Here is a 15104-nt window from a genome sequence, read left to right as displayed (position 1 = left end):
TAAGGGACATTTCTTACACACTTTATCGACAAGCACGTAACAACCCAAGGGATTTGACACCCGAATTACGAACTCAGTAGACTCAATAGGTAAAGTCTTACTAGATGCTAAGGTTTCGCATATATAAGAATGAGTAGAACCAGGGTCAATCAAAGCAATCACATTAGTATCAAAGAAAGTGAAAGTACCGGTAATAACATCTGGCGAGGAAGCATCCTCGCGTGCGCGTATTGCATAAGCCCTAGCAGGAGCGCGAGCCTCGGATCTGGTCGTAGCACCTCTAGATCCTCTCTGACCACCACTAGCATTGCCCGTATTTCTAGATGGTCTACCTCGAGCAGTGGTAGCGCCTGGTTTCCCACTCTGATCTACATTCTGTTCAGACAACCTCGGGCAATCTTTAATGAAGTGGTCAACTGATCCGCACTTGTAACAGGAGCGGTCACAGAATCTACAACTTCCGAATGCCATTTGCCACAATGTCGACACTCGCTCGTCTCGACGTTCATTCCCAACACCGGCGATCAAGTGCCTCGTGTACCCATTGTGGGGTCGATCACGATCTCATCTAAAAGGCCCGTGCCTCTAGACCGCCCACATCATCACGAAATTTCTTCGATGCTGTTGAAGAGACTTTCCGAGGATCTTTTACTTAAACTCTCCGGTTCCCACATCAACTTCTTATTTTTCTTTTCTAAGCTCTTCGACTTTACAAGCTCGCTCGACAAGTACTACGAACTCTCGTATTTCAAGAATGCCAACGAACATTTTATATCTTCATTCAGCCCATCCTCGGCGCTTATACATGATAGCCTCGGACGAAATACATTCCCGAGCGTATCTACTAAGTCTAACAAATTTTCGCTCGTAATCGTGGATCGACATAGAACCTTGCTTAAGCTCAAGAAATTCCTTCCGCTTTTGATCAACAAATCTCGATCGATATACTTTTTCCAAACTCGCTTTGGAAAAACTCCCAAGTTACTTGCTCTCGGGGCACAACAGTAAGTCGAGTACTCCACCAACAAGAGGCGAAATCGCGTAGCAAGGAGATAGTACACTTTAGGTATTCATCGGTGTACAAGATAGCTCATCGAAAATTCCGGATAGTGTTGTCCAACCAAAATTCAGCTTGCTCGGCATCGTCGCTATCCGTAGCTTTAAATTCAGAGCCCCATGTTTTCGGATTCATCAACTGAGGCTTATTCGACCATATTTGGTCGATTCATCGGAGGCATTGTAGGTGCGGGTTGTGTTTGTTGGGAATGGAGGTTGTGGAACAATAGTATTAGTTCGAATGTATTGGTTGAACCAATCATTCATCACGCTATAGAAAGCTTGTCTAGCTTCATCATTTGGATTACTAGCATTAGGTTGAGAGTCCGCCATTGTCCCTTGTCTTGGGGAGCAGACGCTACACTCTCAAGATCATCAGCTACCGCTCGGTCGGGATCGGAATCCATTACTATAAATAAACACATTTGAAATTGTTAGAAATCACCACACTATCAAATAATCACATAAAATGGCATGTATAGCTAGACCCAAACGCATTACGGTAGTCCTAGAATCGACTAAACCGTAGCTCTGATACCAATAAAATTGTAACACCCCGTACCCAAGTCCGTTACCGGAATTGAACACAAGGTGCACACAGACTTAACTTAATTATTTTCACAGTCCATTTAGAAATTTCCAGACAAGTTGGTTACTGCGTCACTGTCGCCTTAAAAATCATATCTTGAGTTTCAAAGCTCAAAAATCAGTTTCGTAATTTTTCCTTGAAACTAGACTCATATTTCCATCTACATATTTTTTCTAGAATTTTTGGTCTGGCCAATTAGTACAGTTTATTAGTTAAATTCTCCCCTGTTACAGGGATCTACTACACTGACCTTCGCGCATTACGACTTGGATATCTCCCTGTACAGGGCTTCAATCCTGATGTCGTTTGTTTCTATAGAAACTAGACTCAAAGAGGAATCTATACATATATGACATGACTCCTAATTATCTCTGGTTAATTTACAATGAATTTCCAAAGTCGGAACAGGGATTCCAAAAACCGTTCTGGCCTTGTTCCACGAAAACCTAAATATCTCTTAACATATAACTCATATGACCGTTTCGTTTCTTCCATATGAAAGTAGATTCATCAAGGTTAATTTACATAATTTATTTACTATTTAATTCCATCCCTACTATTTTTAGTGATTTTTCACATCCACATCACTGCTGCTGTCAGCATCTGCCCTTGAGGTAGACTTTACCTATTTCATAATTTCCATGATTCAATTAGCCCTTTTTGCATACATGGCACAAAGAATGATCATGATTAACCATTCCAATGGCTAATCGTTTCCAAACATTTTCATACCTGTAACACCCCTAACTCGTGACCGACGCCGGTGTCGGACACGAGGGGTTAACGAGACAAATCCTCTTAAAGTACCGACCAATTTGGCATTTCTGGACAGGCTGGAAAACTGCGTCACTGTCGCCTTAAAATCATATCTCGAGTTCCAAAACTCGAAACTGGTTTCGTAAATTTTCCTGAATTTAGACTCATATACCCATCCATGGATTTATTTTTAGAATTTTGGTTGGGCCAATTGGTACAGTTTATTAGTTAAAGTCACCCATGTTACAGGGATCGACTGCTCTGACCTCCGTGCGTTACAACTTGAATATCTTTCTGTACAGGGCTTTAATACTGGTGCCGTTTGTTTCTAATGAAACTAGACTCAAAATGGAATCTGTACATATAAGGCATGACTCCTAATTCTTTCTGGATAATTTATGGTAAATTTTCAAAGTCGCAACAGGGGACCCAGAAATCGTTCTGGCCCTGTCTCACGAGAACTTTAATATCTCCCAGTATACTGCTCATATGGTCGTTTCGTTTCGTCCATATAAAATAGATTCATCAAGGATCAGTTCCATAATTTACTCACTATTTAATTCTACTTCTACTATTTTTAGTGATTTTTCAATCTCATCTCACTGCTGCTGTCCGCAACAGTTACTGCAGTAGACTATGCCAATTTCATGAATTTTTCCTTGGCCTTAATCATCTATCATACATGACACAAATTATGGCCACCTTAACAAAATTTGAGTTTCTAAGACTCGTGGCTATAGGTTCTAGCATCCCACTCGACGACCACATAGGCCATTTTCACATGGCTTAAAGTTTACAACCCACAATTCGACAAAATATAATAGCCTATACATGCCAAATGTTCTTCAACAACAAAAACAATACCACAAGATTTCAGCCGGTGTGATGACTTCAACGACGGTTCCGAACACGCAACAATACGAGTCCAAGAGACCTAAAATGGGTGACAAGAAAACACCGAGTGAGTTTACAACTCAGTAAGTCATAAGCATTCGTCAATCCACCGATAAAGTTACTACTACATGTACAACAAATGAGGCTAGGTACTCGTCCATATCGAATCTATACCATAATACCTCGGACCTTTCGGTCCAATCTCGCACCAATTCATACATCCACATTTCATATTCTACACAACAAGATAATCAAGCATTTTTACACATTAACTCATTTTCCAGCACAACCATACAATTTCAATCATCACATAGATTTAAGGCTTACCAAATTCAACCCCAAGCATGAACGTATTACCTATTCGTCATGAGCTCAAGGTACTTACCCGATCCGCTGTCCATACTCACTCGATGGAGACACACCTCCATATAATTGTTCGATTGGAGATATTTATATATATATATAGAGTACGCACACACGAAGCTTAATACTCGATTTCGCACACTTAGTGCCATGCGATTTAAGCCCGCACACATAGTGCCATGCCCTTCGAGCTCGCACACTTAGTGCCATATATTTCCAGCATGCACACTTAGTGCCATATATTTCCAACACGCACACTTAGTGCCAATCTCATCACCGCACACACGTATTGCCAAGACACTTAGTGCCGAAAGCAAACTTTCTACACATTTCACTATTTCTTTTACATTCAACAATTGTCATCACTCCATACACATACATTTTCATTTATATATATATATCATCCCATTAAACACAATTGCATAAATTTTACAATCATTTAAGCAATATCAAATACGTGCTTAATGACTTACCTCGTGTTGGGTAAAATAGTTCCAAGTCGGCTACTCGATGACCTTCGTCTTTCCCTTGCTTGATTCTCCTTCTTTAACTCCTTGAGCTTAATCAATAAATCACTAGTTTAACCATCTTGCTAAACATTCATAATTCAACTACACATGCATATGTATGCTTGTATATTCGGCAACCATTCTTACTAATCGCCCATTTGGTCGATTATACACCTAACCGAATATGCACCAAAAACTTGATTCAACATTACCTACATACTCACTTTAATGGCGAATATATATATGTACAATGTCAACTAACATCTTTTAATCACCTAATTTCATCTCATGAACATTTAATCAAATTTTCCCAATCTAGCATATATTTTCACATCCATTTGTAACATCATGTACAAACACATATACACATATCAAAACACAAATTTTACCTATCATGCAACAAGCATAAATCGCACTTATGAGCATGCCATGGCGAATACATCCCACACCATCCCCTTTCAATTTTTGGTCATGGTTAAACAAAGAAAACTCCATGTCTTACTCAAGAATGCTAAAAGAAATTTCAAGAGTAGTCAATCCATCATTACATGTATCATCAACAAGCTTCACATTTAGCATGCAATGGCTTTAACACAATATCAACCTTGGCCAAATACCATTTCCATGGCATAACAAGGATTTGAACCATGGGCTAACATGAACATCAAGTTAGCAACTAAAACATGCATGAATCTCATGACACAACCTCAAACATACCTTAATCTTGACACAAGTATGACCAAATCTCCTTCTAGTTCTCTTCTAAACCAAGCATGAAGCAAAAATCCTTCCTTTTTCCCTTAGTATTTTCAGCCAAGATTTTGAGAATGGATGAACAATTTTTTTCCTTTCTTTTTCCTCTACTCACGGCAACAAAGGGGGGCATCCATGCTCATTTTTTTTCATTTCTTTATTTTTTCTACATAATCCACTAACTAAACATGTTGGAAACATGTTCCCTTGCCCATATTCTTGTCATGGCCTACCACTCACCTTAGGAAGTGGGTTATTTGACATGCAGGGACAACTATTTTCCCACATGTATTAATAGGCCACCTTACAATTGCCTAGCACATTTCTAAATTTTCTCACATAAGTCCTATTTGATAAAAATTCACTTACTATTAACAAAATCCAAACACGAAATTTTCACACATGCATGTATACATATAATGAGCATCAATTATGATGGTTAATTATTATTATGACTCGGTTTGGTGGTCTCGAAACCACTTTCCGACTAGGGTCGATTTAGGGATGTCACAATACCTCTTAATGAACAACATACAAAATGATTATGATACCATGCCAAAGTGTATATAAGCCATTTTCGCATGGCTATCCAAATTTATACAAAATCAAAGGAGTCTATGACCAACAAACGAAAGAGTAGTCCTATACATGCCATTTCAAAGCTCAACCAAAATTTGTACCAAAAAGGGGGCTTTGATAGTGTGGGAGACTTCGACTTCCAAAAATCCCGAGTCCGATAGCTGACGAGCCAAAATCTATAAAATAGAGAACAAAGAAACGGAGTAAGCAATTTATGCTTAGTAAGTTTTGAGCAAGGGATTCCAAAGACAACAAAAGCATAGCATTCATATAGCTAAACGGATAATTTCATATGCACACATTCTCAATATCATACTTACTTCACATTACCAACCCTTATGTTCATACACAAAAGATCAACTTAGCCAAAGGCGGTAGCTCGTTTATCAACCGAGCAAATACTTATTTGTAAGGGCTCAACTAATTCAAAGCACATACTGAAACATACCTCATTACTTGAATTTTGCAAGCGTATTAATCGAAATTTTTACAGCAATATTGCTCATTCACGAATCACGTACCTTCGGATTTTATCCGGATATAGCGACTCGCTCAAAAGCCTTCGGGACATAGCCTGGTTATAATAGCTCGTACAAATGCCTTCGAGACTTAACCCGGTTTTGGTAACTCGCACAAATGCCTTCGAGAATTGACCCGGATTTAGTCACTTAGCACAAAAGCCTTCGGGACTTAGCCCGGATACCATTCGAATAACCAAGCACATATATCAACAAATCATAACACATTCTTATTACATTCTCATTACCAAAGCTCCAACACAAGTTACTTATCATATTTACAATTTTGGCTCAATAGCCACACACAAAGAGCATGATTTCAATTTGCTTAACACATGATCTAATCAAATCATAATCTAAGTTCCATTACTCGAAAACTTACCTCGGATGTTGTCGAATGATTCCGATGGCTATTCGACCACTTTTTCCTTCCCTTTATCGGATTTAGCTCCCCTTTGCTCTTGAGCTTAATTTAACAAATAAATTGATTTAATCATTTAAGCATCGAAAGAGGAATTCAAGGTACTTAGCCCACATATTTTCATTAGACATTAAAGTCACATATGTACGAAATCATGAATCAAACTCAACACATTAGTTAGTACTCTCCTTAGTCAATTTTCCAAGCCAAGAATAGGCATCAATATGCTTGCCTCTAACCGAATGCATGCACACCAATCCCCTCATGTGGCGAATATGCATGTCCATGTTGAGGCCAATTATACACTTAATACCACATATAAACGGCATACATTTTACTAACTAACGATTCCATATTGTAACTCAATACGCATCAATCATTTACTTCATAACCAAACATCATCATATGAAAATATATACCTTGAGATAGTATATATGTCATACCAATACATTATGTGCAAACATATATATATATATATATATATATATATGCTAGAGCCGAATCTCAAAGTTGATTATAACTAAACATGAACATAAATCCAAAACACAAATCTTACCTACCATGCAATAAGCATAAATTATACTTATGGATGTACCATGGCCGAATACATCACAACACCATACCATTTCAATTTTGGTCATGGTTAAACAAAGAACTTAATGTCTCACTCAAAAATGCTAAAAAGAAAGTCCAAGAGCCATCAATCCACCATCACATGTATCATTAGCAAGCTTCATATTTAACATGCAATGGCATTAACACAAAACCCACCTTGGCCGAATACCACCCCATGACATAGCAAGGATTTGAACCATGGGCTAATAAGAACATCAAGTTAGCAACCAAAAACATGCATGAATCTCATGGCACAACATCAAACATACCTTAATCTTGATACAAGTATGGCCAAACCTCCTCCTAATCCTCTTCCAAACCAAGCATGAAGCAAAAACCCCTTCCTTCTTCCTTAGAATTTTCAGCTCAAAGAAATGAAAAAAAAGGATGAACAATAATTTTTTTCTCTCTTTTCTTCAACTCACGGCAATGGGGGTAACACACACATTCTTTTTTTTTTTCTTCCTTTCATTATTCAATTCCCATGCTCATTATTTTATTTTTTCTTACATACACCATTGTCACAACATGTTTCATGACATGTTTTGCCCATAATCCTTGTCATGGCGGCCACTAGCTATTAGGGGGAAATTTGACATGCAAGTCCTCCTTTTGATTACATGCACTATTAGGTCCTTATAGATTAGCCTATCACATTTCAAAAGTGTCACACAAGTCCTAATAACTGAATTCACATGCAATCGACTAAATCGAAGCTTGAAATTTTCACACATTCATAAATACATATTCTAGACAATAAATATTACGTTCAAACATTTCGGTGACTCGATTTAGCGGTCCCGAAACCACTTCCCGACTAGGGTCAATTTTAGGCTGTCACAAGTTTCAAGTCTTAGAGTCTTCTTTGAATGGTGGATATCGCGATACCACTAAAGGGTGGTCTCTAATCTTTCATATTGTTGGAGGTATCGTGATCCCAAGGTGTAGATATCACGATACCCTTTCCTTTAGTGTTGTTCTCAATGGTTTTCAACCTCCATCACGTTCCTATACCATTCAATCACACTTTAGGCCCCCTAATGACACTAATGGCCAAATTAGGTAACAAAATGAGTAAAAAAGAGACATTTTCACTTATTAACTTAAAATCTAAAAATTACGAAAAACTATGCAAAAGACACTACTTTGCTCAAGAATAAGTTCCTGAAGTATACCAGGAAAGCCTAATTTTCGATATAAATTATGGCAGATAAATAAGTAAAACATGAATTTGCAGTTGATTTGTCATGTGTTAGTACAATAATTACCAACACTTTTGATCTGTATTAAGCATATCATATTTCATTACATGGGATGAGATATTTTGAAAGGAGGAAGATCTGACAGATTATTAATCTTCAATTCTGGAGATTCATCCACATATTATCCAGTAGCTATTATCTGCAATTATGTTGTGTATTCATAACCATCTAGCAGCATATTAACCAGCAAAACTGGTGGTTCGCCCACCTATTATCTGGCAGCTTTTATATGCAATTATGTTGTGTATTCCCAACTATTTAGCAACATATTAACCTGCAACTTTGTGGTTTTAACCACAAACCTAGTGTGTAGGGAGAAGCGAGTTCTGGGGAACTCTTGTGGTGTGTAGCGGTGGGGTAGGATTTTATCTGTTAAACCGAATTTGTTTGCACTTGTAAAGCATGTGCTTGAAACTCTAAAATATTCGATATGATTTGATATATGTGAACAAATTAATACATAATTAAACCGATCTGTTATTCCGTTATACTGAATATGTTATTATTGTGAGTTATGTTATGTGTTGTGATTTTGTATATTAATCGGTTACACTGGTTTATTTGTGATGGAACTCACACTGAGCTTCATAGCTCACTCCCTTTTATTTTCCATATTTTCAGATAACACATTAGGTTAAGATGTGGGCATGGCACCCAAAGGGACTTGGCTTAATTTCGTTTTCTTAATATTCATTATTTCTTTTAAAAGATTGTATTACTTATTTTTGAACCGTGGCATGAGACTTAGGATTTAGGTTTGTTTTATCTTGCATGACATTATATTTAAAATTTTAAGATATTATGCTATGATTATTAATTAATATGCATGAACCCTCGGCTTTCTTTAAAAACCAATAGATTTCGTTTTTCAGCTACTAAATTAAATTTAAGATTTCAAGGGTAAGTAAAATGATGTATACTAAGTTTTCTACTAAATTAAAACAAATCACTATTTTCAAAAGTTCGATAGCTCTCTGGGTCACTTCGGTGACAAATGTAATCTTTGAATTCATGTCTAACGTCTAGGCCGAGTTGGGGACATTACATAATCTTTGCCACATGTCACAATTTGGTTGTGACACATGGAAAAAGATAAAATATTAAAATAAATAAAACGTTAAAAATATAGAAAAAAATATATAAAAATATTGAAAATATAAATTTAATTAAATTTAATTAAAAATTTAGAAAAAAATGTTAAAAATATTAAAAATTATAAAATAGAAAATATTTAAAATTAAAATTTTCATTAAAAATCATCAAACTATAAGATATATAAATTTATAATTTAATAATCACAAGCATTAAAAAGGCAATAGCATCGTCTAAATGGCATGTGATTACTCCCCCATCTTGACCATGTTTTAAGTCGTTAAAATAACAGGGCAGACTTGATAGGTTTTAGTCTAGGTCTCATGATGTTTGTTTCCAACTTTTTCTCACAAACGTTTTCAAAGAACCTAGACCGAAGTCTATCAAGCATGTCCTATCGTTGAATGAAGGCTTAAAAAAGTGGTTGTGGTGGGCGGACTAATCACAGGTCATTTAGACGATGACACTGTTTTTTATGTTTGAGGTTATTAAATTATAATTTTTTTCTTACAACTTTTATGATTTTTTTAAAAATGTTCAAATTTTTTTCTATTCTATAATAATTTTTATATATAAATATTTTTCTATAATTTTCTATAATTTTAATAATTTTTATATTTTTATATTTTTTCTAAAATTTTAATAAATTTTCTATACTTTTCAAATTTTTATATTTTTATTCATTTTAATTTTTTATCATTTTCCTCCACGTGCCACAACCATGGCGTGACACTGGCAAGGATTATAACTCTAAAATTTATAAAAGGTAGTAAATTACATTTATAAAGAACACATTTTATGAATTTTTCATATATCTTTATAATTTTTTTCTATATAAAATAATTTTCTATTATTTTTATGATTTTAAAATATCTTTCTATTTTTAATAAAATTTTCTATTTTTCATAATTTTTATTTAATTTTTATATTTTTATTATTTTCCCATCTCATGTCACAACCACATCATAACACATGATGACATTAACTGAAAAAAAAGGAAAAAAAGGACTTCTTTTAACTTAAAGTTAACAGATTTTGGTAGTTAAAATATCCAATTAAATGAAAAAATAATAGTTACTTTTTGGAAAATGTTGGAGGGCCTTAAATCTTAATTTTTCAATTCAGTTTGAATTGATGCCGAAAACAAGGGATGATATTTTAGAAACACTATTGGCCCCAATAATACAAAATCGACTGTCACGATGAATGGGTAAAGAAGGGATGATATTTTAGAAACCCCAATAATAGTTATCTTTTCCTCAAATTTTTGTTTATAAATTAAGAGAAGGTTTTGTGTCACAACAATCATTTCATTTCATCCATAACTAAAATAAATAAATTCCAAAATCACTTATGAAATTTAGTAAAAGAAATTTTGACTTGATTTAAATTTTACAAACAACAAATACCATTATTAATGGTATTATTCTAAATTTTCATTTTTTTCAGATAAAAATTTATGTATATAATTATCAAAATTAAAGTGAAGTTTATATATGAAAGTTTGAAACAAAAACATAAAACAAGTGATTGAAGTGTAGTTTCCGGTGAACTTCTCATTCTTCACATAATAATTATTTTTTCATGCTTTGCCAATGAATTCCACGTCAAACAGGAGAACTGAATCGGGGGGTATAATGCATGAACCTGCAACACGTGCAATGCAAAGTTCCTTATCCCATTGTTCCTTGCAACATTGGTTTTGCCACAAAAAAAGCAAGGTTGAACAAATTGAATCCAAGGTCAAACCAATAAACTTCCGGTTTCAATCAATTAGTTGAATCAGCTGGTTTGAATTAAAATAATTTTAAATATTAAAAAACTTATTAATGTTAAATAAATTAACAAAAACATGTATTTTAGCACCAAACTGAATAGGCCTAAATCAATCAGTTCAGTCCGTAGTTCATCAGTGCAAATGAAAAAAAAAAAAACATTTTTTCTAAAAACTTTTGTTGGGGTCTAGGTTAAAGAAAACAAGAAATTTCAATTACTAAATTTGTATGTAGTCCACTTCCAAGTTCTGTTTGCCTCTAATCCACTTTCGACCTATCATAGGTGCTTGGTAAAGTGGAAATGTGGAGGAATGGGAAGAGGGAGTGAAAAAGTAGAAAGAAAATAAATTTTGAACATGCTTGGTTGGGAAGAAAAGTGAGAGAAAAGAAAATAGGAGAGATTATCGTTTTTCGTCCTAATACATAAAAACTAATCTTTCTAAATTCAAAGATGAAAGGAGAGAAAATAAGAGATGTATATGTTAGTTCAAAATTATGTATTTTTCAAATATTTTATTCTCTTTCCTTTCATTTTACAACTCACCAAGCAATGGATAGAAAGAAAATTGCCTTCTATGGGAAGAAAAATTATGTTTTCCTTCTAGTTTTCTACCCCTTCAATTTCCCATTGTTCCAATTTTCTTTCCACTCTACCAAGCAAAGTTGATGATAAAAGGGTACTCTTGTAAGAGAACAAAGGTAAATTTTTACTTCTTCACCTATATAGTTCAACAAGCAAAAATAGAAGTGAAGGCAGACTTTAACTTAGTTGACTAATAGAGTTATGAGGTGGCATGCGGCAAATCAAAGAATTTAATTCTAGTCTATCACCCTTCTTCTATCCTCAGAATGCAGATTCTTGTGTATATAAATAAAAAAGTGTAGAAAACTGCTTTAGTTGCTTACCTCCTTTACAGCCTGCACCTCTCATACCATATCCGAGCTCTGGTGGAAGCCTTAATGTTCGTTTCCCACCTAAATTATGTTGAAAAATAATGAAAATATTTCATCTAAATGATTGCTACTATTAGTATTAATTTATTATAGTGAATTAAGAATAAGATTAAGCTTTATATCTCATACCAGCAAGCATAGGAGGAACTCCATCACCACCTAAAATACCTTGGTCCCAGCCTTTAATCACCTGTGGCAAATCCCATGAAATACCTTAATATTGATGTTTTTTCTTTTTTGTCGATTCTATAAAATTGGAACCATAAATAAAAGCTTAACATGGCTACTGTTGTCGAATGACCTGCAAAAGTTGAAAATTTTTCAATTTTTTTTAGGGAAAACAAGTGAAAGAAGAGAAGAATGGAAGTACCTCACCAACGCCAACACGAAATGTAAGAGGCTTTCCACGATTATAGCTGCTATCAAACACTTTCCCATTCTCCAATCTCCCTACATAATGTGCCTTTTTTTTTTTTTTTTTTGCAGATTAAATTCGATAAGATTTTACTTTGAACTTATGTTTTCAGACTCAAGAAAACTATAGATTAGATAAAATTATATTCAATACGACTCTATTCCATCCTTTTTAATTCTTTTTAATATATTTGAACAATCATACTTTCATACTCATTCACTATTAGAAAATATGAAATGTCAGAGTAATATGGCTCCAACCTATGCACTTCATGTTGTTAAATCATTTCCCTATAATTATCATCTTTTACGTACCATCAAATAGGAGAAATGGTGCTGAAAGGATTGCTTATATGAGCATATTGCATATTCTATGGAATTTAAAACTTCCTATGAAAGTTATTATGTTCCTACGGAAATTCTTAATAATTCTCTCCTTGTAAAGCTAAAATTAAGAGGACCCATACATCTGAGGCATTTTGATCTTTCTGTTACAAGCACGAGGAAACTCTGGCCCCTGTGTTTCTTCAGTGCAAATTTGCTAGGGTAGTCTAGTTCGGGATGGATTCAGGACTACGGACCAGTGACGTTGTGGCCGATAGTTTCCACGATTGGTTGATTAATTGGATTAATACTACAAGCTCTAGACACTTAGAAGAGACCAGAATTGTGCGGCGCATTGCACTGACGTGGTGGTGAATTTGGCTTGCTAGAAATCAGAATACTTTTCATGGCCAAAGTTCTAACCATGTGTCTACTATTTTGCAGGCTAAGCAATTTATCTCTCACTGTGTTAAGGCCCTTGAGTCAAATGAGGCAGGTCAAGGGAAGAGGCCAAAAGTAATTCTTGTGTTTGTTTGTGACAAAATTTGCAACTATAAAAACCAGTATGTAATTTAAGCTTCATTTGAATCCATGATTGGAAGATACACCAGAGCACGTTAAGCTAGTTTAAAGTCGACTTATAAGTGAAAGGCCTAAGCATAACAAGAATATAAGATTATAGGAAAAATGAGACTTAACAATTTTCATATATATATATATATATACATAAAATTGAGTACACCAAGTACTTGTGTATTGCACATAATACTTGAATTAGAAGGAATATAACACATAAAACTTGGATTTTTATGCTAACCTTTATCAGCTGCCCTTTAACAGCCTCAGGGCCTTTCCCTACAACTTTATCACAGAAGGCCAAGCCTGAAGGACTAACAGTCAATTCACAAGCCGCTGGGGCTACCTCAACAGCTGCACCACTGGGACAAGGTTGTGGCAGCAACTGCAACAAAACATCAGCAATCCCAACATATAAACCAAGACCAACCGCTTCTCTCCTCTTCAACAACACTATGGCTTTATCATTTTGTTGCTCAACAATTGCTATTGAACCCATTTTCGGCTTCGTTTTTGACCATCTAATCACTGGGTTTTCCACATTCTTGTTTAGGATTTTAGGGTTGAGGATTTTGGGGATGTAAGTTCCTGCTGACAATGGCAGCGACTTCATTTTCACTGACCACAATTTTTTCTCGGGAAAATAGGGGATAAGCTTCCACCAACGTAGTTGAAAGAGATTAAAGAAGGGGAATTTCCACTTGTCTACATGCTCTCACCATGGGATAAATATATTTATATAAATAATTTGATAATTTTTTTTGGTAAACTACGCCAACTATCCCTAAATTATGTTTAAAATTATATTTTGGTTATTAAATTTTCAATAGTTAGATAATAACCAATAACATTATCAAATTGTTACATATTTGTCACTCCGTTGTTAGCTTCCATTAAAAAAGTAAGGTTGTACCTTAAGTCAAAAGGTTAATAGCTAATTTGGAGCTATAATTAAAAATCATTTCGATATTTTTAAAATTTTCCTAACAATAATTGTAAAAAATTTTAAAAAATCTTAAACTAAAATTATTAGAAAATATATAAAAATAATAATTTTAAAAAATAAAAAATATATAAATGTGTATAAATCTAAAATATTCTTAAAAATAAAAAAAATTAAATTAATATTTCTTGCAAATTTTATTATATAAAAAATCTTAAAATTTTCTAACTAAATTTCATAATTTATTTTCCACCCATTAATGAACACCTTTAATCACATCAACAACTTCATGTTGTTTTATTAAAAAATTGCTTTGCAATTTTTTTTTCTCAAAGCTTTAAAAGCCCTAATAAAATACATTTCAATGCAAGATTCAGATTTCACTATTAGACCGATTGTTGTTGCTCGAATTTTCAAGAAACAAAATCTAAGCTTGTAATGTATGTAATACCTTGAAAATTTTTACAGTAAGGTATTATCCTTGATATAGTAAAATAAGGAAATAAAGTGACAAAAAGGGAAATTTTGAGTTATGTCAATATTAAGAAGTATATTATGATATATTAATTCAAGAAAGGACTAAATTGTAAAAGTGAGAAAAGTTTTGTTGCACAAGAGTAAATACTCAAAATTTGAGGGGTTAAAGTGTAAATATAAAAAATTTAAAGGACCAATAGTGTAAATATTTTAAGAGTATAATGATCTAGAAAC

The 15104-nt window shown here is 34.2% G+C and overlaps 1 protein-coding gene across 3 annotated transcripts; it reads right to left on the bottom strand.

The window, feature by feature from the left end:
* Positions 1–3044: 3044 nt before the first annotated feature.
* LOC108474718 (peptidyl-prolyl cis-trans isomerase FKBP13, chloroplastic-like) lies at positions 3045–14191 on the bottom strand. Of its 3 annotated transcripts, XM_053022847.1 has the most exons (7): positions 13692–14191; positions 12507–12599; positions 12266–12326; positions 12089–12157; positions 5601–5675; positions 4132–4217; positions 3045–3335 (listed from the first exon to the last, which is right to left on the bottom strand). In XM_053022847.1, exons 1-6 carry the CDS (start codon positions 14061–14063, stop codon positions 4162–4164), a joined length of 726 nt encoding a protein of 241 aa, XP_052878807.1. In that variant the 5' UTR covers positions 14064–14191; the 3' UTR covers positions 3045–3335; positions 4132–4161. The 3 variants fall into 3 exon arrangements, with proteins under 3 accessions (XP_052878807.1, XP_052878808.1, XP_017632208.1); XM_053022848.1 differs by lacking the exon at positions 12507–12599; XM_017776719.2 differs by lacking the exons at positions 3045–3335; positions 4132–4217; positions 5601–5675 and adding an exon at positions 10864–11054.
* Between the last annotated feature and the right edge of the window lie 913 nt (positions 14192–15104).

This window comes from Gossypium arboreum, chromosome 12, assembly GCF_025698485.1.
Source record: "Gossypium arboreum isolate Shixiya-1 chromosome 12, ASM2569848v2, whole genome shotgun sequence".
Classification (NCBI taxonomy): domain Eukaryota; kingdom Viridiplantae; phylum Streptophyta; class Magnoliopsida; order Malvales; family Malvaceae; genus Gossypium; species Gossypium arboreum.
The sequence above is the reverse complement of the archived record's forward strand: the minus strand, read 5'-3'. Positions and strand labels throughout refer to the sequence as shown.

Coding starts and splice junctions, on each gene's coding strand:
- LOC108474718 (XM_053022847.1), bottom strand. CDS start 14,063: ATGAAGTCGCTGCCATTGTCAGCAGGAACTTACATCCCCAAAATCCTC. Junction 12,600..13,691: donor TTAAAGGGCAGCTGATAAAG/GTTAGCATAAAA, acceptor AAAAAAAAAAAG/GCACATTATGTAGGGAGATT. Junction 12,327..12,506: donor TTCGTGTTGGCGTTGGTGAG/GTACTTCCATTC, acceptor GATTTGCCACAG/GTGATTAAAGGCTGGGACCA.